The sequence below is a fragment of the Mytilus galloprovincialis genome, chromosome 14, assembly GCF_965363235.1.
Source record: "Mytilus galloprovincialis chromosome 14, xbMytGall1.hap1.1, whole genome shotgun sequence".
Taxonomy (NCBI): Eukaryota; Metazoa; Mollusca; class Bivalvia; order Mytilida; family Mytilidae; genus Mytilus; species Mytilus galloprovincialis.
The window spans coordinates 20,030,395-20,057,279 of record NC_134851.1 but is presented as its reverse complement, the minus strand read 5'-3'; the positions used below and the strand labels follow the sequence as shown (position 1 = coordinate 20,057,279).

Genomic DNA, 26,885 nt, shown 5'->3' with positions numbered 1-26,885 from the left:
GATCCTGAAATATGACGAATAGAGAAAAAATAGCTAAAGGTTATAAAGAAAAATCAAAAGCGGCCATTATTTTTTTTCAATACACAGATGAAGAACCCCATTCCAGATTCTAAGATATTAATAAAAAAAACCTATACTTTTGTACCCAAAACATGGAAAACATATGACTAATGGGGGGATGGAATCATTTATGCAACAGAAACTACTCTTTAAACATGTTAAAAAAGCAAATTAAAATGTCTTGTTTTGAGGTCAGGCTTCTTATATTTATTCATAAAAGTTAAAAAGTTAAAAACATGTATATTCCCCTCTGGATGTGTTTTGAGTTGTTGCTATATCTTACATGTCCATCTCTTGTTTTGTAATTGCTTTTAATTATTTAAATACAATTTACTTTAAACATACATTTATGTGAAAAGACTGTACAGCAGCATACAACGTACATGTATTATTTAAAGTATTTAATATATAACGAAAATTGAAAATAGAGTCATCTCCCTTTTACCAAAGCTTACGTTTGTTGAGAACTCCCGAAATATACATATCATAAACATAATTGTGGGGTTAATATTACCAGGGGCTTAGTAAAACGGGGGTGGCTGTGGAAATGAGATTATTCCTCCTATGTTTTAAACAATATAATGTTGGTTTAATTTACTAGGAATCGCATAAGTTAAAACCTTGTTAGGTTCTTCACTTCAGTATAAAAAATATATAACAGTTTTCTGTGAAAGCGTATTTACCTTTGCTATTATTATTCCTGAAAACAGAATATTGATGGTAAAACTGGGCGGCTGAAGATTCTTATACATGGCATCCATCTGAAATAGTTTTGAAGACAAATTTTTACCATCAATATTTAACTAGAATAGAAACGCTGAACTTTCAAATCTTCGAAAAATCAGTTTTCGTTTATTTTATGTTTTGCACATAACTTAGGCGGTGAGTTTTCTCGTTTGAATTCTTTTAAATTGTAATTATGGGGCCTTTTGTAGCTGACTATACGGTATACATAGGCTTAATTTGCTCATTGCTGAAGGTCATACGGTGACCTATAATTGTTTATTTCTGTAGCATTTGGTTTCTTGTGAAGAGTTATCTTATTGGAAATCACCCCACATCTTCTTTTTATATTTCAGGCTTAACTTTGAGTTAAACATGATATTGTAGTTGTGACGGCTTATACCATGAGAAGAGATTGGAGGATAGAAATTTACTTTCTGTTTCAATTTGACGTTATGTTACATAATAGTTTGTTCGTGCGTTGTACTGTTGTGCCACTGTTCCTGATTAAGGGAGGGTTGAGCGCTCATATACATGTTAAACCATATACATGTTAAACCGCGCCAAATTCTGTATGTGCCTATTCCAAGTGAGGAGCCTGTTATTCAGTGGTTGTCGTTGGTTCATTGTCTGTCATCTTTGTTTTTTCGTGATTTTTATTGTTATAAATTATGCTGTTAGTTTTCTCAATTGAATTATTTCGTATTTTGTTTTCATGTCAGGGCCTTTTATAGCCAACTATACAGTTTTAGGTTTTTTCATTGTTGAAGGCCGTACGGTTGCCTATATCTGATTACACCCTCTTTATTTGGATGGATAAATGACTCATTAGCAAACATACCACATCTCCTTTTTAATAATGATAAAAACTGCATGCACAGCAATACTTTTTAATATTATATCTATTTAATGAACATATTATGATATAATGTTTTTGTTCTTTGCGTAAAAAAATTTTAAGTATAGAATACTTGCCCCGTTTATAACAAATGCATAGTATTGTCGTATAGAGGCAACTGCATTCTGGTCTCTCTGGTTGACAGTTGAGCCAAGACTTTTTCCATACCATCTAATCATAAATGAGAGTACACATTAGAAAATATAGGCATTTTCTATAAAACAAAGTATCCTTGTAAACAAAATACGGAAGAGATAAGTATTTGTAACGAGACGAAAACAACTGTTTCGAATATAACGAGCATTGGCCAAAGAAACTATACGAACTGTTTGTACATGAGAGGTGGCCTATGCAATGGTAAAAAATCGTAATTAAAAAAAAATCAAAACCATTTTCTATTGCCATTATTATATAGTTGTTTGTCGGGTCTGTTATATGATTATTTAAGGGACGCGGCGGTGTGGTCGAGGTGGGAGCTCGGGGGCCAGGTAGTAAAAGGAGTTTCTGTACTACAGTGATCACTACCCTTGTTCGAACCCCGCTCGCTCAGATTTTCTTGTTGAATGTAGATGGTTTTTTTCCGAGCAGTCCTGTTTCTTATATCAATAAGGTAAAAGTTGCGTTAAACACCGTCAATCAATCATATATATGATGTTTACCAAACCACTGGAACATTTACATATTTTATTCACATAAGTATAATTGAAAGACAAAAATCAGAATAAACATAAAACACATTAAAAGTATAAATGCGAAGCCTGGTTGTGATGTAGAAGGAATTCAATCAAAGTATGTATGGGGTTTTTTAAGTGTTTGGGTCGGGTTATTGTCTCTTTGTCACTTTCTCGGTTTCAATTCTCTATTTTAATTGTGTTGTTAAATCTTATACATGTAATTTTTCAATTTGTCAAAGCGGTGTTATTTTCTTTTATCAAAAATTTGTAAAGAGACGCTTTTGGCTAATACCACTATCTGTCAAATTATCAGCATTTATTGTTGCGTAATATCTGATCATAAAGACGGATATAATTCTGTAACAATATATGTTAATAATATCTTTAAGGATTAGCATACAGTCATGCAAATTTTAAATGATTTAGACCGATAAAGACTTGTAAAGATTATCTAAAAATTGTAAAACATGCCGGAAAAAACATAAAATAATAGGTAGGATAGGATTTATGGTCTTACGTAAGGAGTAAATAGAATTGAGAATAGAAATGGGAAATGTGTCAAAGAGACAACAACCCGACCATAAAAAAATAACAGCCGAAGGTCACCAACAGGTCTTCAATGTAGGGAGAAATTCCCGCACCCGGAGGCGTCCTTCAACTGGCCCCTAAACAACAGTGATAATGAACGCCATACTTATTTCCAAATTGTACACAAGAAACTAAAATTAAAATAAAACAAGACTAACAAAGGCCTAAGGCTCCTGACAAAAATGAGGTGGGGTTAAACATGTTTATGAGATCTGAACCCTCCCCCTATACCTCTAGTCAATGTAGAAAGGTCTATTTTGAACAGCTTAGTACAAACAGTGAATATATCAAACGGTTGAAACATGTGCATGTTCGGATGAATAAAAATACTAGGATGAAAGGCATTGCAAAATTTAAAATGTTCATTCGTCAGACAAAAAATACTTCAAATATTGACGAATTGATTGACATTTTTTATAAGACGACCTTCTCACGAGAGCCATACTCTGACAAAAAAGTTATTCAAAATAAAGTGTTTTATATTTTATTTTTCTCTGCCAAAAAATGTCTTTTCGTGATTGAAAAGTATTTTTACAGAATAAATCCCGAAGATCTAAGCATGTATACTTAGGGTTAGATAAATTGGCTGTTAAACACTAAGGTGGTCGAAGGACGAGGGGGGAAATCCTCCCACCCCCCCCCCCCCCCCCCCCACCCCCCAAACGTAAATTTACGTTCCCTTGCACTTAGCAGATAATTGTGCTAATTCAACTGTTCGATTTAAACACGGAAGGTAGAAAATCGTGACATATTCATAAATGATATCTTAAGTCAAAATTGTCGCATAAAACACATACTCAATCATTGGAACCAATTTGAAGTAAATTATTACTTTTATTATTTATTTTCGAATAAAACTTTCTCATCAAAAAATGTATGTTTTTTTTTCTCTCTAGATATTGGGTTTCTACATTCATAAAAGAAAATATAATTCGCGTTAAATGTCACGTTATACTGAGTAAGTATAATAGTCAAAGCTATAACATAAATGATGACAAATCACACTTTATTAGATTAGTTATGGTTATTAATTTTCTTTAAAAGGACAGTGACGATGACAATTTAGAGTATAATTCATTTCATTTTACTTTATGTACTTTTTGGCGGGTAGAATAAAAACACAAGAGTTCAAAAAGTAGGGGTTCATTTACAGTTTGTTAGTGAGACATTTGTACGCTAGAAACCAGTGGCAGATCCAGGGGTGGTGGTCAGAAGGGTGGATTCCCTTTTTTGACGATCAATGCTTTTCAATGGTTAGAGCCACCTTTTATCCTGGGTTGAAACCCCCTTTTAAAAATGACATGATCCATCTCTGAAAACTCTGTAATATGCACCCTCTTTCTGATTAATTTTAAAAGTTTTATCTTTGATTAATTTCTAAATTTCAACATTTGCTGATTCATTATTAATTTATTAAGAACTATAATTTATTAATTAAGGAAATGCACATTCATACCCCTAGGGATTGATGGCACATACAAACAATACAATAAAATATACACAATGGAAAAATTAACATATTAAACATTCATATATAAAGTGGTAAATCAGTAATATTTATGCAGGTGTTGTGTCCACTCCCCTCAGTGCAAATGACTTTTTAATGAACGGAACAGTAAGCTGCATAATATCAAATGAAGATAGAATTAATTGTAATCTATCTGCTTCAGCCAATTTAAAGTATTCTGGACATATATTATTTATATCTTTGTCAAGCTGATTACGTTAAAATTTATTAATTTTAAATTTTAAGAACTAGAGGCTCTAAAGAGCCTGTGTCGCTCACCTTGGTCTATGTGAATATTAAACAAAGGACGCAGATAGATTCATGACAAAATTGTGTTTTGGTGATGGTGATGTGTTTGTACATCTTACTTTAATGAACATTCTTGCTGCTTACAACTATCTCTATCAATAATGAACTTGGCCCAGTAGTTTCAGTGGAAAATGTTAGTAAAAATTTACAAGTTTTATGAAAATTGTTAAAAATTTACTATAAAGGAAAAAAAATAACTCCTTAGGCGGTCAATTGACCATTTTGGTCATGTAGACTTATTTAAAGGTCTTACTCTGCTGGGCATTATTTCTGTTTACAGTTTATCTCTATCTATAATAATATTCAAGATAATAACAAAAAACAGCAAAATTTCCTTAAAATTACCAATTCAGGGGCAGCAACCTAACAACAGGTTGTCCGATTCATCTGACAATTTCAAGGCAGATAGATCTTGACCTGATAAACAATTTTACATCTTGTCAGATTTGCTCTAAATGCTTTGGTTTTTTTAGTTATAAGCCAAAAACTGCATTTTACCCCTATGTTCTATTTTTAGCCATGGCGGCCATCTTGGTTGGTTGGCCGGGTCACCGGACACAATTTTTAAACTAGATACCCTAATAATGATTTTGGCCATGTTTGGTTAAATTTACCACCGGTAAATTTACCTTTCGTCTGCAGAATGACTAAGCAGTTATATTTAAAATCGTCTTTTTTATTTTACAAACTAACGTATTGCACGGGTAATTAGATAGACCCTGATAATTATTCATAATGATATACATGTATATATTATACCTTTGATAAATTGCATAGTCAACCGCAATAAGTAATTCTATATTGAACGTCCCAGATGCTCTCTTACGTCTCCTTGAACCGGGCGATTTTTGCTTTTCAATTGAAGATTTTAATTTCTTGTCTGAAAAATTCAATTATATACAAATGAGAATTCATATTCATGTATTTTGAATGTTTGGTGTGAATATGAATTATATATTAAAAGAAGACGAAAATGTGTATTCATATTATTAATTTATTTTTTATTTTTGATATATACATATGAATGGTTTACTAAAATTAAGGTCACAGAAACAATTCGACGAAATTGACCTGTACGTTTTCCTTCATTACATTCTTAGATTTTCTCAAATGGTATTTCACCGGTATTCCGTAAATAAGAAAACAAAAAAAATCATATTTCTTAGAAAAATGAATGATTATAAACTTTGAACAATAAATGCTTTCAAAGATTGTTCCAATGTAATAAAACCTAAAAATATGTGTTGAAGCGGTAACTTTATTATTTGGAATCCAAGTGTGTGACTGACTGACAAACGAACGTGTGCACTATATACCCTGTTCATTGAAGTGTGTGTGGGGGGGGGGGGGACATGTCGTGGAAGTTTCAAAATGTTTTAATCAAAGGCACCAGACAGTTATTTTGATTTACTCGTGACAGCAAAGACCATCGCAAACTTACGTTTCGTTCCTTCAAAGTTTTTTAACGACTTTGAATGCTCATTAGGTTCTCGCAAGGCTATCTTACCTGAACTATTTTTTATTGATGTCTTTTAACACAGCGGGACTCGAAAAACTTATTTGTTTTTATTGTTTATTACAAATTCAATTTGAAGCTTTGAACCCGACTAGGCTCTACATTTTTCTCGAAATTAATCAATTGGTGGTCATTCCAGAAATGCGCGATTCGCGCAATGGGGAATCGCGCAATGAAATCTGTACCGTAGTTATCCCCCTTTTTGTTATCTTCTGTCTATGTTTCAATTTGTTTAACACCAACATTTCAAAAAGCAACTGGGAACACTGTCCGTCATATTAATATAGGCTTAAACTGATTTAATACATGAAAGATGTCAATAAAATTTAACCTCAAGATAATTGAGTTTTTAATAACTTTTCAATTACCTCAATTTAGAATCGACAGGGCATCGTGTGATCTTCTTCCTTTCCTCTTTCATAATTTTATTCTTTTGAAAATTTCAAAAACATTTTTTAATGGTGTACGCTTTGTTATAGGGTCAATTCTCCAAAGTATTTTAAAACGATTTAAAAATTGTAAAATAGTTTTAAAAGATTATAAATTTGTAATATAGTATAACATTACCTAGATATAAAGTTTCATCGTTGACGTCTATAGATTCCGCCTTTTTTATTTGAAATTTTCGAAAACCATTTTTATTAGAGGTTGTTTTATCTGTATCATTTGATTGTAAAACGAATTCACTACCATTGGACTGAAAAATCCCATACTGAAATAAAAAAAAAATGTGATGGAATTAGTAACGATATATTATAAACTAATACAGTTTTGATAAATTCAATGTCCTTCTGAACTAGTTTTAAGGTTCGTGAATATATATAAGCAAGGTTGAGCTAAGTTGAAAGCATATCTGTGAAATTATGTTCCTCAAATAAAAAATTTACAAAGCAAAGTATGAAAAATTTGCTTCACTAAAATTATTTCTATGTCGAACAATCTTTGTCGCCAATGATACAAACTGTTGTAATTATACAAATGTATGTAACTATTCACTGTTGCTATTATATGTAAATTCTAAAAGCTGTATTGCTTTTGCATAAAAGACTTTTATTGTCCATTGAAATTGGTATCGTTAGAAGAAAAAAAAAGTAAAATCACAAAAATACTGAACTCCGAGGAAAATTCTGTCCCTAATCAAATGTCAAAATCAAAATGATAAAACACATCAAACGAATTCATAACAACTGTGATATACCTGACTTGGTACAGGCATTTCAAATGTAGAAAATGGTGGATTAAAGTCTGGTTGTATAGCGCTAAACCACACACTTGAATGACAGTCGCATCAAATTCCATTATATTTACAACGATACGTGATCAAAACAGACGTAATAAATAAGGGTACAGCAGTCATCACTGTGTCATAATCTCAATTAGAACAAAAAAGAGACAAATATTTAACAAAGAAGGGGCGCTAGCAACGAAATTAGAATATCGTTTTTTTTTTTCAATTATTAATTAAAATAAAATATTTAAATAATTATACTTCGCCTTTAGCAACTAGTATGGTTTAATTTTTGTCAAAATAAGCTACGAAACATCGATGATGAATTATTCACTTGCAAGTGAAAAATTCATCCTCATCGAATCCTTATTCATGTGACCTCAAATTAACATTTAGCTAGAAATGAATTACGCATGAATTATACGTGTTCATTTATTAAAAGGAAAAGAATGTCAAAATTGAAGGTGAAACAAAGGTAAATCATTTGATGGATTGATTCGATCCACAAAAACACGTTTTATACAGTCAAAAACGATATTCAATATATATTTTAACATATAACATGAATAGACCTAGAATAATCCAATTGCACAATTTCGCTAGCCTGTTATATGTACTGTTTATTTTTTTGTTTATATCGCTTCTATGACCTAGGCAGTTTTCGGAGGTCAACTCGATTGTTATTTGAATGTCGTCTAGACATGATGTTACAGATTATGCCTTGTAAATTGGTTATTTGATACTTTTTATAATTTGAATATACGTTTTTGCATGTTATGAATCAAATATGAAAATTTGAGTCAAATCGGTAAACATGAATTTAACACCCAATGCCCTTTTATGAGACGATATCGTGTACATGAAAGTCCTTTTTGTTTTGTTTTGAAAAACACCCATTTTGAATATATTAGAATATAAATTGTTCAGAAAAAAAACAAATATAGAATATGATGCTTTGATTTATTTATTCTCAACCTCAACGTGCATGAAATATTTGTTACTGGACGTTAGAAAAATAACGAATCAACTCTTTGGACTCTTATTCTCTTCTCATATTTAAAAACTTATCGACGTAAGAAACTCGACTTTCATATTACATTTTTTGCACATATATGTACTTTAATACGGAAATCATATTACTGTCATTTCAAAATGTTTCCGGACAAGCGGAGACGGAATGACAGTGTATCATGAAACAAGAAACGTGACATACGATGAAATATTTTCATAACCAAACACTACATTGTCAAATTAATCCTCCTTTTCATGCTAAATAGTTGACATACACTTAATTCTGTGAAAGGCGGTTACTTTTATGGGTTTTAATCTTATTGTAACCTGAAACCTAAGAAAAACGTTAAATCATCATTTTTATGATTTACTATACAAACCAAGGATTTAAATTTATTTCAGTTATGAAAGGGTCTATAATTGAGCGAAGAAACAACTTAAATTGAGATTTAATTATTTTATGAGATTTTTATGAACCTCAGATAAAGATTTAGAGAAAGGCTGATAGAAAAAATTGTGTTTATAGCTCCATTAGATCCACGATGATTTGAGGGGAGGTTCTTCATTTAGGACCCGAGCCTCGTCCTGCCTTTTTAATTTGTCATTCTATTCGGTTATGTCTTTTTTAGCTCACCTGGCCAGAAGTGCAAAGTGAGCTTTTCTCATCACTTGGCGTCCGTCGTACGTCGTCATCGTAAACTTTTTACATTTTGAACTTTTTCTAAAGAACAACTGAATGGAATGAAACCAAACATAGCATGCATATTCCTTATGAGGTGCTGACCAAGTGTTGTTACTTTGTAGCTGATCCATTATCCAAGACGGCCGCCAGGTGGGGACTTAGTTTAAGATAAGATCCTATGGTAAATACATACAAATGTCTTCTTTTAGAGAACCACTGAATGGAATGAAATCAAACATGTCATGAATGTTCCTTATGAGTTGCTGACCAAGTGTTGTTACTTTGTAGCCAATCCATTATCCAAGACAGCCGCTAGGTTTGGACTTAGTTTAAGATAGGACCCTATGGTAAATACATACAAATGTCTCTTTTATAGAGAACCACTGAATGGAATGAAAGCAAACATAACAATATTAAAAGAAATTTGGCCCTCAACCATCATCCTAAGTATCTGTTACTATTTTTACACTTTATAATAGTATTTCAAAATCCTAAGTAGAGTCAGGTGAGCGACATAAACTCTTGCGAGCTTCTAGTTTATTAAATTCCTGCCTTTTTTGTCTCAAGTTGCTCATCCTGCCTTTTTTGTCTCAAGTTGCTCATCCTGCCTTTGTATTACTCAAAACTCCTGTTCTGCCTTTCTTTTTCAAATATTATCCTCGCCGTCAAATACTTTATTTCACTTATAGTTGGTAACAAAGCCCTTACGGTTACAACAATGGCACTAAGGATCTTCCCTGTATTGTGAGTTACCAATAAAATCAGAGGGTGTCATTGGCAAGAGGCTTATATATTGTGCATCTATATATTATTTCGTGTTAGTTTCAATTAATTTTTTCAATAATTTTTTGCAGTAACTTACCATTGTTTCCGTTCTGTCTTTATTGAAATGAACAAGAAAGGAGCCTCCATTTTCAATTTCTTGATAGAATACGTGTTCCTAAAACATATAAGACATATAGTTCTATAAGGTACTTCATAGTATATACATTAACATGCAAATAATGTATGTTTTTTTACCATTTTGTATCAATAAATCTGTATATGCTAGTTTCGTGAATGGATAAATGATAAATTAACCTGGTACGGTCGTCTTTACAAATAAACACACACATATCTTTAGTTCTGAAAAAAAATATTTTGTAATCAGAAGAATTTTCAACCGGTGCATTGCTTTGCTTTTGCGCCAATTGGCATTTCATTTGCGCCACAAACAATGATATTCCATTTGCGCCAATATTACAGGTAAAAACAGGTAGAAATAATAATAAATAATGTAATAGTAAATTTAACGGCAGTAATGCACTCACTCAGTTATACATTGGAATACTGTAGTCACAAACCTTTTAGAGCAATGAATATTTAACTTTTCCGTTATATCTTACCTGCATGCTAGCTGTATTACCTATGAAATGGCGCAAATGAAGTTTTTATGTTTTGGCGCAAATGAAATATAACCTTGTGGCGCAAATGAAAGATTGGATTTAAAAAAAAATGGCGCAAATGCAATGACCCTGCGGTGCGCCCTTTTCACCTAACCACATGTTGTAGTATTTCTAGCTTAGAGGAAATGGATTTTTGTTATGATTTTTTTTCGGGCGAGAAGGGGCTGTTGTAGTTGTTCTTTTTTAATTTGTGATGTTAATTCGATATTTCCTTTCCTTTCAGTCTATCTTTCATTTCCAAATTGATATGTTGTATTCATTATTACCTCCGTTTCCTCGAAATTTTCATTTTTCATAAGCTGATCTCTAAGACTTAAAGTCGGCACGTTTGTATTAAGTCTGTCATTTCTTTGAAGCGCCAGATGAACCTCTTTACCAGATGGCGCCAATTTTAAATCGTATCGATCAGGATGAAATTTCCCAGATGCCGAACGTTTGTTTCTTTCACTCGCTCGAACTTGTACCAGTATTTCATCTGAAAATGTAACAATGTAAAAAATATGAAACATAGAGATTTCATTCTTGTTGATGTCCGCATGATACTAACTCAATAGATAATCAACTTTGAGAAAATAGACTGAAAAAAGGTTGAGAATTCATTAACCGTATCATTGATACATGTAGGCGATAAGGAGTAATGGTATTTCATTTTAAATCGGGATTCTAAAATATCTGTATTCTTTAAATTTAATGTCTATTTTCTTATCTTTAAAAATAATGTTTATTCTGAAATATATTGTACAAATAGTTTTTATTTATTGAATTCGTTTATATTCTCCACTGTTGATCACTGTTCTTCTTTATATGTTTGCCTCACATTTATTTCTATTCATTAACCTAAACATATTTCTCATTTTTCTCTTTTCATTATCTATTTTAGGCAGTATTTTCTACGCGTTAGACCCCATCCATACTCTATGTATTCTTAAGAACGGCTATTTTTTAACACTCTATGTGTCTATATGTTAGATAATGTTAGTTAAACTTTCTCAATATAAGACTTTGTCTTATATGAATACAAAATAATTAAGTAAATCGCCCAGGTTTATGTTCAGATTTGTTTTTATGTAATAAAAGAGGGAGAAGATACACCAACGGAAAATAAGAATAATAACAAACAACACTAAGGACGACATCAAAAGATCAATGTAGGATTAAAAAAAAACTTAAATCAAAAGGGTGGGGGGTACAATTAATAATATAGTTTTCCAAACATTTTTTGAATTACATTTTGTAATACATTGACAAATAAAACGGTACATATAAACGGAATACAGTCATATATATCTGGTTATACCACAGGTCTAAAAAATTCTTTGTTCTTCGAAGAAGTATATACATTTGTAAGTCTATTGTATATATACATAATAAATCGGATGATCTTTGATCAAAATTGTTTTGAAAAACACTTGGCAAGGAAGTATAATTATGATCAATACAAATTGTATACTTGTAAAGAACCAAGGTTTCACGCATTGATTATATACAATTGTCCGTTAAAATTGCGTCATCTATATAATTATATAATTATTATTCATAAATAATAATCATATAAGAATAGAAATAGGTCAAAATTAATATCAATTATTGTGTCTGTTGAATGTAAAAAATATATAAAGCCATTTCAATTGGTACTATTTTGTAGTCAATTTTATGTTTGTATTTGAAATATTTTCCACTAAACATTCAAGCAACCACCAAATTGGTCAATTATATATTCATGTGTAAATGTTCGTAAAGATACATTTATAAAACATTAAAGTTTATTCAAAATTAGAAGCAAATGTGAGGAGAGTTAATTTAAAAGATGGCTTCCTTGGAATACATAAAACCAGACTACCATTAACTTGTAATGAACCAATTTTAATCGGAATCATTCTTTTAATACAATTGAGAATGGAAATGGGGAATGTGTCAAAGAGACAACAACTCGACCAAAGAGCAAACAACAGCCGAAGGCTACCAAGGTTTAAACTCTTTTAATTACGATTGTGTCCTTGTTGTAATATGAAAGTTGTTGAAGACGAATATCATTTTGTTTTAGTTTGTCCTGTATACAGACCTGTAAGGTCACATTATTTATCAAAATACTTTTGTTCTTGGCCAAATAGACTATAAAATTATGTAATTATATTAAGGCAGCATGGAAAATGAGATGTCAAATTCTTACTTAACTTTGTATGATGTGTTGTTTTCTGTTGTTTATTATTGTGTCATATATGTAATATATGTTTTGATTGCCATAGCATGTAAATGCTTTTTGCAAAAAAATAAATTCATTCAACTTTTCAAATCATGTTCAATAATGATCATACAATTATTGTCAACACAAAGACAAAGATTTTATCAAAAGTAAATAAAATTTATATTAGCACTCTTGCAGTTCATTAAATTTCTGTTTGTCCAAATTAGTGAAAATAGTGGGAATAAAATTTAATACTCGTAAATTGAAGAAAAACAACAACGTTGCAGACTTTCCTACCTTTTTTAACATATATTGTTTGATACTATTTGCATATAGTTAACCTTACTGTACCAGTAACTTAGATAATCTACTGCTTTTCACACTATCACTTCATTGTATAACATAAAATAAAATAAAGCTTTATATATGCTCCGAGCAAATGGCTATTGTGTCAAGTGTTTGCAAAATATTTAGACAAGCGATTAAACAATAACAAGACAACATGTTGTCAAAAGCTACGTCACTGGCTTTTATACAGTCCATAGGAAGATATGTCATTTTTGTCAGGACATAATAATTATTCTGCTCACGAACCGACCAGTTTCTAGACAGAAAAAACACAACAAAAGACAAACAAAATAGGCCAACCATGACAGGTAGTTGTTATCCAGTCTCACGTTACAGATCGGAGATACACTTAATGGATCTGGATTCTATAAAATAGCTTGACTTGACAAAAAAAACTGTACTTGAACCATACATGCACTTGCCCTGCAGCAACATTAGAACTTTTTAGAGTATTTTTAGGTACTTGGGGAAGGATAATTATGTTTAGCTCAGGTATTTTCTTAATATGTAGAATTAATGGTAAATATAGTAAATACAATTATACATGTTATTTCTAGTATACTTAATGTAAATATAACACTTAATAATGCGAAAATAAAGGAAATTAAAAAAAAAACAATAAATAACGGATTCGGGGGAAAAGGGGGGAGGGCTAAAATAATTTTCCTGTACCTATGTACCTGTGTTGTTTTGATTTTTTTTTTTTTTGATAATTGCTTGCTCATCTCAAAGATGAAAAAAAATACTTGGCCATCGAAAGTGAAAATAAAGAATAACGAAGCACTAGTGTTCAGGTTTTTAACATTTAATACATTTATGTTTACAAATTATATTTACTATATGAATTAAAATATTTGGCATAATTGTACTACGGTTTGCCACTTCTTTTCACACTTTTACTCTTCATAGTATAACATTAAATTAAATAGCTTGATATGTGCTCCAAGCAAATGACTTTTTTGTCAAGTGTTCGAAAAATGTTTGGACAAGCGATTAAAAAATGTCGTCCAAAGTTCAAACACGATGAACCTATGTGTCCCTCTATATTGACCTTTGACTTTTTTTATTACAGTCTTATACATAAATGGACGATGTGATTCAAAGAAAAGTGGCGAACAGTTAAACCATGCATGTAAACATTTCAACTGTAAATGAATTTGAAATTATGTGGTTTAAGTTTAATGTTTCGTGCATCACCACTATATAGGATTGCTTGAGCGGTCAGGCAGTTTTATCTGAATAGTGATTTTTAATAAAAGAAGGCGACACACACATTATATTTCTTGCATACATTTTCAAGGATCAGATTATTATGATAATAATGATAATTATGATTAGAAGGTAATGATTACTGAATGTGATTAAAAATTCATACGTATACTAAACTTTTAATAACTGTCTAAATGAATAAATATAAATAAGATTCCGCTAAAAAAAAAAACAGGCTTCAAGGTCAATTACAATCGTTAGAAGTGTCGGTACAGAAAATTTCAGCTAAGATGACAAATATAGTACAATCTTGTCTTGCCTATAATTTTCGCAGTTTTCAGTTTTATTTCTATCAATATTCTTCTACAGGTTTCGACAAAACGAAAAAGGAATAAAACGTGGTTATGACAGAAACTGTTGATTGGAGTAAAAAAATAAATCATCATTTAAGGACAATAACTCCATATTGGGTCGGCAAACATTTTCAGCCAAGTCAATATATTATTTGACAAATATTTTCTTGTTGGATATTTTTGGTTTTTGTATTACTATTTAACTATATCTACTATAGCTTTGGCCTAAAATGCAAACATGTCCAAAATTAATGAAACATCATACTTTAAGGACAACAGTCAATCTAAGGAGTAACTATAAGTTTATAGTGTAAGTGGATAGCAAGTCTTAAATGATAATGTTAGGTAGACGACTGGTTCATCAGACACATTATTATCTATATATAGATGTACCCAAGAATATTTGTAGCTAATTTTCGATAATTTGGTTCGGTAGTTTTTCAGGTTAAGATTTTTCGCAAAAGTTAACATGTGACGACGACAAGTGCGTGAAGAGAATACATGTGTAGCTCACTTCGTCCTGTTTTCCAAATGGTTTATATTAATGAAACCAATTAATTAAGTAAACTGTTTATATAAATTATATACCTTAACCACTTGAATACAGTCTATTTTCTGTTAATACATACATGTGTGTCAATAACTTACCAGAGTTATTATATTATATGCTTCTGTAATTGATTTGTTTGCACATTGACGGAAATTTAATAATTTGAACTCCACCTACACTCATTTAAATATCAAATTACTTTCTCAATATTTCTATCGAAAAATCTGTTCAAGCGAAGGATTTGTGAATATAAATGCACAAAGGACAGAAGCGTGGGTTCAAGTGCACGCAGCTCCCGTATAAATCATATTTAAAAGAAGATAGGATAATTATGTTTAAAAGAAATAATATATAAAATAAAATTAGTGTTGCAGATATATATGCCAGTAGGACAATTTATCGGTAACTTACATTTGTATATAGGTAAACCTTCGGTTCAACATAAACAGACTCCCCAAGGAGTTTTTGCATAGTTTCCTTTACGGCCAACAAGCCATACAACTCTTTCAAAACGAGACATCGAATTCGACGTCCCAATATACTTGTTAAATAAATTGCTTCTTAGGACATCCCGCTCAACGAGAGTGGTACCCTCAACATTAGTCTGCCTCCTGGACTTCTTAGGACATCCCGCTCAACGAGAGTGGTACCCTCAACATTAGTCTGCCTCCTGGACTTCTTAGGACATCCCGCTCAACGAGAGTGGTACCCTCAACATTAGTCTGCCTCCTGGACAGCAAAAGGGTATGACTAGTGTTTTGCATGTTTCTACACCAAATTCACCCTTTTGATTTTTGTGGATCGGTAAATCATGGAGGTCGTTATAACTTATACATGTATGTCTAGAAATTATCTGCTTTCATCGCTAACAGTATATTATACATGTTATTATGTTCCTTTTAAAAATACCATTACATAACCACATTTATTGTATAGCTTGCGTTGGTAATTGATATGACTGCACATCCAGTAATTTAAATATCAAAATCTCAATTTTGTTATCTAAAGATCTGTTAAAAAGAATAAAACAGAGGCGTGGGTTCAAATGCTCCTTTCAGATTAACGTATATTTTAAAGACGTTTTAATTCTGTTTTGTAAGAAAAAGATGTAATTATAAAATTATGATTACAATTGCCAGTCTTTCTGTTCCTTTTTCATACGTAAATCAATATTTTTACAAGACAGTAGTGATATTTTTTTGAGAACGAAGACATGTAAACAAAATTGCTGGTTTCAATACTAAATTGAAGGTTGTAGCACTTTGTGGAATACATTTAAAATTTGTCTACACGCGAACATGTGAAGAGATTGATCTGTTTGGTATTGACACTTCCCTGTTACTGAACAGTATACATTGTATAAATCTCTATTGCTGAACAGCATGCAATGTCTCCGCTTATAGATATCGTGTTAAATTTTGTCTATTGAAACTAAACCACACCTCTTTTTTTCATTCATTGTCTACACTTAGAAGGCAGTTTCCTCCGTAATGGTAAAATAATCTACTTACAAACAATAATAGTTATTTGATTGTTAATATGATAAAAAGAAACAGGAAAATTTCGTAATATGAATGACTATTTTAGTAGTTACCAAGTGGGAGAATAAAGAAAAAAGCTTTTTGATTAAGATTTATAACTCCTCTACTGCACCGCCCCCCCCCCCCCCCCCCTTTTCGAAGTATTTATCCCTAATTCTAAATATAATAGACTAGTACTTGTATTTGGAAAATTGAAATGACAAATTACACGTTCAGGACAAATGCACGATATAGAAACTGATAATGCTATCCAGATCATCTCCAAACCCCCTTCTCCTATAAGGGTTAACAATCTTAAATTTAATGTACAATTTTGGAATATTCTTTCCTTTAGCTTTTAATTCTGCAAATTTGGTAAATTGAATAACACATTGCACGATATAACTAATCATTCTACTCGGATCAACTCTAGACTCACCCTCTTCTAAGGGGGTAACAATCTTGAATAACATACAATTTTTACAAATTCTTACCTCCAGCTGTTTCTCCAAAATGTGATAAAATATTCGAAAGTGTAAATATTCCAGAAATATTCCATATAAATAATAATAACAACAGATGGCGTTTGGTGGTATTCATACTTATGTATCGTTTTAGCGTAGTAAATGGTGAGTGTGTGTATGTACCCGGTATATTTACAGTCTGTTAATTGTCGTATGCTTGCATAATTTAAATACCCAGTATAAATAATAGAAAAATCCTTCTCAGTTCATTCGTACATCGATTGTTTGAAATAGAAAATTATATTTAAATGACAGATTTTTTTTAGAATTTGATTATTGGACCGTGGTATTGTATAGTAGTAAGGATTAGTTAGACGGCCGTCTTTTGAAAAATCGTGATTCCGTGATTTGGAGTACGCATAAGAATGATTCAATGTTTTTCTGATTCATACTATTTCGTGATCGAAATATCTGTTGTTTTCACAGCTAGCAGATCTTGTTCTCAATAAATACCCGGACATATACCACAGTAACTTATTAGGAAGGATTAAAATTTAGTATACTATTGCTGAATGAGGAATAATCTATTATTATATTGAATTTATAATTTATTTATAGTCATTATACAAAGTAGAAATTACAAAGTATACACACATGTAATTCCTTTATTCAATTAACACCTATTTTGAGTATAATACCTATCTAAATTATAGATTGAGAAATAAATAATAGGAAACCTAGCATTTCCAATTATCGACCATTCTATCGCTAAAGCAACTTATAAATATTTTGTACAGTATACAGTAAACATGCGTTGTTTATTTTTGTTTTAATGTATTTCCCTCAGTGGCGGATCCAGGGGGGGTCCGGGGGGGTTTGACCCCCCCCTTTTTTTTTGAACGATCAATGCATTTGAAAGGGAGCATATAGTTGGAACCTCCCTTTACTCAGGGTTGGGACCCCCCCCTTTTTTTTTAAATGGCTGGATCCGCCCCTGATTTCCCCCTTTATACCGACTTTTGAGTTGAACTAAATGCTACGGATTTGGACAGTTTGTTCTAACATTAAGCGTATATCAATACAAGTTCTGATCGGCCAACGGGGGATAACTCAAATCAAAAACATGGCTCTCATAGGGCATACATATTTGGCATGACAATAACCTTAAAATTTCAGAATAACACAAATAACATAAAATCAAGTCAAACGATACATATTTTTTCGTTAGTAAACATCAAAGCAGCTTCAGATTTTATAATACAAAATGCAAGTATGGTCTAGTTGTCTAGCACATAAAATGCAGCATCTTTACTGTCTTTTTAAACAAAATATTCTGATCCCCAGGATGATGGAAAACAATATTCTGACCAAGCAGATGACAAAAACAATATTTTGAATGCAAATTCCACTCATACTGGTCTTATAATGCTAAATTTTGAAAAAAATGATTGAAAATCGCGTTGATAAAAACAAATAAATTGTGTCGTGCGTAGCGTGAAAACAAATTTTATTATAAAGAAAAAAGAAAACATTACCCTTCCCCTTTTGAAGTTAAATAGTTGCTCCCCTAAACTACCTGCACATAAGGTAGCTTGAATGCAGTTGTTACGAGGGGACAATATCGTGTGGAATTAAGTACATTTTCATTTATAAAGAAAAAAAAAAGGACTATATATACTTGATCTCTTGGGGAGAGTTGTCTCATTGGCAATCATACAACATCTTATTTTTAAGTATACATGTACTTAGTAGCATGTGTTTGACGCTTATATCAACATGTAAATACATCAAAAAATTAAATTAGGTTACCAATATATAATAATCTTAAGGTAATTTAAAGTGTGTTTATGAAATACCTATCTTTTTAAGTAACTTAACATTTTCTACATTAAGGACCTAACCTCAAATATCTAGTAGCTTAATTGTGATTTCTGTACGTCACCAAAAAAGCCAACAGACCATTTGTATTTGAATAACACTTTGAAGTCAGAAGGAAGTTAAGTAGAATCTGTTCACCATTCCGGAGCACCTGCAATCACCTCTAAAGTCTCTTTATGTCATAGAAGTTTTATGTATATGAAATTATATATGTATTTGATTTCTCAAAAGAAAAAAAAAACAGTTGTTAATGCATATGAATACTCTCGTTCCAGAAATGCGGGCATATTGATTCACCTTATGTCCGATCGCGGATCGTCACCTATTCGTCCGGGTTTTTTTTTACATGTGCTTAAATGTATATGTCCGTTACACTATCATTTGCATTTTGTTACCTCACCTACAGACGATGACCTTTAGATATACAATTACTATCTATTTAAAATTAGCTATACATTTATGTGATATAACTTCGTATCAGACAACATCTCCTTATTGTTTACTATGCTGTATGTATATGCATTAGTTTCCCTTGCTTTCAAACGTCACTTTTAGCCGTCACATACTCGACGCGTATAGCATTCAACGTCTGCATATTCTGTTTCAAGCTTTGAAATAAGAAGCAATCAATTAAAAGTACAATACAATTATGACAATTGCTTTAAATTTAAACTAGTAGTGAAGCCTTTTTGCGAACACTTATTTTTTTAATCCATAAAAGACTTGAAATTTCAAATATAAATCAAATCAAATCAAATCAAATAATTTTATTGGTGTAAATTCCTATACTTTGCGATATGTTCTTAGTTTATTACCATGACTATTACCATTATTAGAGTCACAAAAAAGAGCTTGTTTCCAGTATTTTATGAATTCCTCTTCTAATTTCTTTTGAAATGAAAAAAGTAATTTTTTCTTTGACATAGTATTTTGATTTTCCCAGACATGCTGAAAACCAAGTTTACCTCATAACACTTTTAATTTACTACAAAAACCATTAGGAAAGTTTAAGTTTTCATTGTATGCTTTCTTTACCATACTCTCACTGTCCATATTAATGATATGGAGCCAGAAGTTAATTGTATTTTTAAGGGCTGACAATGAAAGTGGGAATAAACCTAATTCAGAAAGTACAGCATTATTAACAGCACCTTTATTTACAAATGATAAAAATTTAGCAAATTTTATTTGAATTTTATTTGGACTGAAGTTTGCATAGTTTGACTCGATGGTAGTATTTTGTTTCACTAAACTAATAGTAGCCCAAACTTCACTGCTATATAACAGAATAGGTTTAACGCATGAATCAAACAGCTTTAAATGTGGTAGTAAATTCATCTTTTCAGAAAATAATAGTTTTCTAATACGAAATATAGCTTTACTAGCCTTTTTACATAACTGATCAATTGCTGTAGTAAAAGATCCAGATGGTTTAAAAATTATACCTAGATACTTGTATTCATCAGTTAACTCTAGTAATTTTCCATTATAATAGAATTTGTGCTTTTTAATAATTTTCCCTGCTTTATTGAATATTATAATTTTGGTTTTATTAAGATTTACGGATAGATTCCATTTTTCACAAAATATATATGCTTAAAAGGGCGAGGGAGTCCTTTTGAACAAGTACATTTATATATAATAACATATGGTTTTGAAACGCCTTGTTATCTATAGATGTATTATAGAGAATAATACATGGCAAAATCCGTATCATATGCCATATCATCCCGAGATATCAATATCAGCCCGAGGGCCTTTAGGCCCAAGGGATGATATTGGTCGAGGGTGATACGGCATGTGATACGGATTTTGCCATGTATTATTCTGTTTATCATATATTTTAATGGAATCAGATTCATGGGATATCCATTTTTTTAAATCATCCGAAATTATAAGCAAGAAAAGAACATTATGATTGTGCTGTATTTTCCCAGCTGACTTTTTTTTTATAGACTTCCTTATTTACTTAATATCCACATCGTAATATCCCCTAAAACCAAATTTTATTCTCAATATACGTTTAAGACAATGTATTAAAATGCATCCACCAACGATACTATCCTATTATTTCAACAAAAATTAATATTTAAAAAATAAATATCGTAAGATGTAGAATGTTTAAAGTTTTATTGTTTATTTGGCGATGATATTATTCATGATCTGGTTCATTTTAACTTCTCGCGAAATGAAAACCAAGAAAAATATTTATTGGAAAGTTTGCTATCTTTTCTAATCAAATTAAAATCGTAAAAATTTTCATTTGTGTTTAACCCATCAGGTAATGAAAAGGGACTTCACAAAAAATAAGACTAAACAATAAAAATTCAGATATTTCCATCGTATTGTCTTTTTTTTTTATATAGATAAAAATCGCTCGTGAAGTCACTGGGTACTATTTTTTTTTTTTTTTTAGAAAATATCGATTTTATTTGAAATGCTAGGACATTTTTGTTAGTTTGAACTCATTTTTTTCCCTTTCATGCCAGGAAATACAGCAACTGGACGTCATAGGTCAAAAGTTGACGTCACGCCAGGCATGCGATACGGGGTTTGCCATGCGATACGGGGTATGCGATACGGGTTTAGCTATGCGATACGGGGTATGCGATACAGGGTATGTGATACAGACTGGAAAAAAGACCCTTTATTAGATATACAAAATTGCTGTATTTTGTACTAAGTATATGATAAAGGTTTATACATGTATGTTACACCTCAGGATCATTTTCAATAAATCTTTGAAGAGTCACTAGGTCTCTTTTTTCTAAGCAATATATTCCTGCCCTAAAAACAAAAACATATTTTCAATTAAAGTAGACATTTCCATCCTTCACCAAGGTCCACCTTCTCCGCCGCCCCATATATGTATATCAAATTAATACGAAACCGATTTTCTGTTAATTTTTTTCTCGTAATAAATATATGCATGAATTATTGACGTTAAACATGAAGCTCTATATATAGTACAAGCTACCACTATCTAAGTTACACTAGAGTGATTCGATACATGCATCAAGACATTGATCGACACAAGCATACTAATATCGGAAGGTCGCTGAGTATACTTTTTAGTATTGAATATTAATGAGTTTCTCCGTTTGCGTAATCCGATATAGAATCGATGTGGGATAGTGTGTGTTTATCATGTGCTATAATTAGAAACGTACAATGAAGTGCACGTGTAGAACTGCTCGCTCTATAGGAATATTTATAGTATTTACATTATCATGATTAGGAACATCTTTATTTTTTATTCAATATGGATTATTACGATATTAACGTCGATAAAATGTAAAGTGAAGGATAAACCACCTGATATACTAGATCAATTTCATTATTGGGACATAAATAATAGTCCTGAAGTACTAAGTAAGTATTATTTTCTAGTTAATTGCATAAACTATATACTTGTAGTAAATCTAGGCAATATGTGTGGGTGCTTGTAAGCCTGGAATACATACCAACTGTGTATTAGGAATACATACCAACTGTGTATTATGTACATACACAATGTACAGGTCATGTTATAATCATTTGTTATGATTGTGTATTGATCATATTTTTAATTCGTTTAGTTATATCATGGTTAAAGTATAAAAAAGACAGCCATATCTTTTGCACGTAAAAGACCCCTTGTAGATTTCGAAAAGGAGTAGGCTTATCCCGCTACAAGACAGCACTCTCACCCGCATAGTGGAAAGGGATTAATAATATACTATGTTGATCACTTGTTTCCCAATCCACTATAAATAAATATGTTTAAAATAAAGTAAATAAATACATTTATCGTATTTAATTCCATCTGTCAAATATATGAAAATGAAGGTGTTATAAGGTTTTACGGGTTTTTTTTTTTTTCTTTCTTTCTTTCTTTGCTATATTTTTTATTTGTAAATATTTACAGTTTTCATTTACAAGGAGATAAATGTTTAAATAAATCATATTAAAAAGTAACCACAAGAACGCTCTAGGTTACAAGATCGCAATTATTTGCAATGCTTTTTCCGTAGGCATGTTAAGGTGGTGTTCAAAGTGTTAAAAATGAACAAACTGGATCAACATGGAAATAGCGCGAACGGACAGAAGAGCATGCAAAAAACATTAACCCAAAAAAAGTTCAGATTCTTGCATTCAATAGAAGGACATATTGAACCTAAGATAATTAATAGGTTGATCTGATGAATATTTCGTTTTACATTTGAATAGATATGGATTTAAAATTTCCGGAATTTGAAAAAGAGGGGCATTGCTTATATCATGTATATACATGTAATTCTGTTATTGTTATATCTTAAAGATAATAACAAGGAAAACGCTACAAGCACAGGGGCTTGTTTATTGGGTCAGACGAGGTTTTACTGTCAATGGCGATCGCTATCCTATATAAAAAAAACTGTGCTACAAGTGGGGGAAGTTAAAAATACTAATAAAAATTAAAAGGAAAAAAGTATGGGGTCCATTTTACAAGAGCCTGCGGTATGCAATGAAACAATGATAGCTGTCTTTCCTGAGGTATATTTTTGAAAGATTTATTTCATTAATATTTATTGGTGTAGGGAGGGAGCAGGAAGGGAAGACTAAGATTCGTTAACTTTTGGTGTTCTCGTGTGTTCACAAGAACTTTGTACTTTTATTTGGTAAACCGCATACTCAGTTTGAAATGATACAGTCATAGCTAAATGAATCATACGTCTGTTTAATCGATTTTCTGGTAGTTACAACGTTTGATTTGTATTACAAAATATCTCTTTTTTCTGTAATACTGTAATATTTTGTTCTGTTGATGGTAGCAGGCAAATCTCCAATTATGTAATCTAGCAGAAAAATGTAATATCATCAGCCATGATAGGGTGATATACGGTGATATACTGCACGATTTGACAGCAGGTCAGATATTCATTTCTAGAGATCCGTAATGGGGTTCCTAAAGGAAGGAAAATGTGTTCGTATGTGTGTTTAAAAAGACAGGGACCAAGAAGGTGTTGGTCAATTTGTATGCGATGCTGACAAGATTTTCAAATTTTGCAAACCGTGGCACCCATCCATTTAATCCGCCAATTAATTGTCTAAAACCCACAAATCATTATCCTTACTGAAAAAGCAGCCTCCTGCAAACATTTGCTGCAAGTCTGCTGCGAACTTGCTGCAGACTTGCAGCGAACACAGAGTCTGTATTTGCGGCAGGTCTGCTGCAAACAATTTATCATGCCAATGAGTGTTTGCTGCAGACCTGCTGCAAACATAAATATGCAAATGAGTGTTTGCTGCAAACAGTTTTATGCAAATTATTTTTTTCTCCTGCGTGTTTGCAGCAGACCTGCAGCAAACATTTATATTCAAATTAATATTTCTCCTGCATGTTTGCTGCAAAGTTGTAGGAACTACATACATTATACAATTAACCAATGTCATGTTGACTGTTGTGTACACATCACAGTATATATATTTATATTACATTTAGCAAATTCTGAAGAAAAAAAGTTATGTTATGTACATGCATACAATGATCCAAATACTTCATCATTTGCAAAATTATCATAGCATAAGTAAATACCTTTGAAATTGCATGCATGATTCTTTACTTACAAATATTGTCTTTGAAAACTAAACTTTTGATTCCAAACTAAAATGCCTCCTTGAACACATACATATAACTTGACTCAAACACCATCATGACCATCAACATTTTCAAATTTCAAATCTCTATCTTCCAGTAAGTTACCAATAGGCATGCTCAGTAATGTTATGTAGTTCTTGCAATGTTCTTTCAAACATATAGATTGTCAAAGATTTCTGTAATCTAGCTGCGAACATCCCTTATATTCTAGTTTTTCCTGCAATCTTACTGCAAACATTTTTGTTTCTGTGAACTTGCCATAATCTTGCAGCAAAAAGCTGCAATGTTTGTAGGAGGTTTGCAGCAGCAAGTTTGCAGCAGATCTGCAGCAAACATTTCATTTCTGTAAGGATATGTTTATGCTATTCAGTGTTATTAATTTTTGTTTCTGAATACAAATAAGCACATGAAATGGTAAACACTAAGTGGTATCTTAGTTATGTTTGGTTGACATGCAGTTAGTAAAATGTACGTGATTTATTTTGATCATCCTGCGACGGTAGACGGGCATTGTCTTTCATGGTGTGTGTCTTTGCCCTTCCATCCGTCTCTCCTTTCTGTATCAGGTATAGAGGTTTTTTTAAGACAACCTGTTTAGTACTTATACCATATTTAACATGTTTAATATGATTTATAATTTTTATTTTCCGATTTTACTGATTATAGAAATGTGATCATGCAATTGGCACACAGTGTCATATGGACACGTATTCTTGTTCTTTTTACTATCATTTACTAGTATTTATTTAAATGTTAAGTTTCAGGGGTCTACCTTTATCGTAACACACTTCCCAATGACGAGTAACCCTTTTCAAATGTTTTTCCACTTTCTATCAGTTTACTTTGAACATTTTGACTTTGAGATGCCCTCCACTTCGCAAAACGATAATATCACATACATGACATATTTTGTGGTCAAGGAAACACATTAAATAACTAAAATTATAATCTATTGTAATGCGTCATAACAACATGTGAATCAGAGCGAATACCAACATGATCAACATGTGAAGTAGGGCGATAACTTCAAATACAGACAATTACAATAAACTATATGAAAAGCTTTATATTGCGGAAAATACATAAATATTACATTTACAAAGAAATGTATCCGGTTATCTGTAAGTAGTGTCATCTTGTGAAACATCAAGGGAAAATCGAAATGTTGTCCTCTTCAGTTGCAGTTAAAATGTCCATCCCTTCTACTTTTCCGGTTAGAGCATACACCGATCTTAATACGGCGTTGAAGATTTATGGTCTGTCAACAGGGCCGTAACTACATTGAGGCAAATGAGGCAAATGCCTCATGTAAAAAATTTCAAAAAAAAAAAAAAAAAATGAAACAAAAGGTTGTTTTCATATCAAATTCACGGAAAGTGTCTTGCAAGAAGCAAGACGTTCTCTTCACTCTCTGGTGTATCCCCTGGATGTTTTTCGTTATTCATGTTTCTAGTTTCATTTTAGTTTTCAGAGTTTATATCAAAGAATACAAAACAGTTTGTTTTATTGTAAATAAAACTAGATAGCTGACATGGTTTGAATTAAAGTAAGGTCACATATTTCCCGGTATCAAATAATTTGAAGAAAAAAACAAGGTATTGCCATATATGACCTTTTACATTGAAAGGTTAAACTTGCATTAAGTCGTGTTGAGAACCTTTAACAGATAATAAAGGAGTATGGGGACATAATCGCACACAAAGTCAATGCATACAAAAAATACAAATGATCAATGGTCAAAGTTTGTGTTCTGCTCTTCATCTTGATAGTTGCCGGATGGTCTTCAACAATACTTTTAAAGAATCATTAATACCGTAAAAGATCGTAAAACAAGGTGAAGATGGTCCCTAGTGTGGACTTAAGCAGTACTAGTACTTAAAGTATAATACTGCAATGTCACTATATTTAAATCTAGTCATAAAAAAATCTCCAAAGTCTAATTACAATACAAGACAAGAACAAACAGACAGATACGGTATCAATAATTATGAGAATTACGATTTTTGCTTTATCCTACATATCGGTCTTTTAATGTTGTCTCTAATACCTAAAAGTCTTAAATTACAATGAATCTTTGTTTTTGCTTTGGGACCTGATTGTCGAAAAAAATATCTAAA

The 26,885-nt window shown here is 31.6% G+C and overlaps 2 protein-coding genes across 5 annotated transcripts in view; one reads left to right on the top strand and one right to left on the bottom strand.

Annotated features, from left to right (window-relative positions):
* The window catches only part of LOC143059547 (uncharacterized), a 38,853-nt gene extending 21,364 nt beyond the window's left edge, over window positions 1-17,489 (bottom strand). Inside the window, exons 1-7 of the mRNA XM_076233065.1 lie at window positions 17,301-17,489; window positions 10,908-11,116; window positions 10,059-10,136; window positions 6,843-6,987; window positions 5,519-5,639; window positions 1,759-1,852; window positions 744-821 (exon numbers count right to left, since the gene is read on the bottom strand). Of these exons, the coding sequence (XP_076089180.1) occupies window positions 744-821; window positions 1,759-1,852; window positions 5,519-5,639; window positions 6,843-6,987; window positions 10,059-10,136; window positions 10,908-11,116; window positions 17,301-17,406 (831 nt within the window). The 5' untranslated portion in view covers window positions 17,407-17,489. The remainder of the gene's footprint in view (window positions 1-743; window positions 822-1,758; window positions 1,853-5,518; window positions 5,640-6,842; window positions 6,988-10,058; window positions 10,137-10,907; window positions 11,117-17,300) is intronic.
* Window positions 17,490-22,272: 4,783 nt separating this feature from the next.
* Window positions 22,273-26,885, top strand: part of LOC143059255 (A disintegrin and metalloproteinase with thrombospondin motifs 6-like) — a 45,354-nt gene continuing 40,741 nt past the window's right edge. For 2 of the 4 annotated variants that reach the window (XM_076232732.1, XM_076232734.1), the window contains exon 1: window positions 22,275-22,520. In XM_076232732.1, the coding sequence (XP_076088847.1) occupies window positions 22,379-22,520 (142 nt within the window). In that variant the 5' untranslated portion in view covers window positions 22,275-22,378. Of the gene's footprint in view, window positions 22,521-26,885 lie in introns of all 4 variants that reach the window. The other 2 variants (XM_076232733.1, XM_076232730.1) reach the window with 2 other exon arrangements.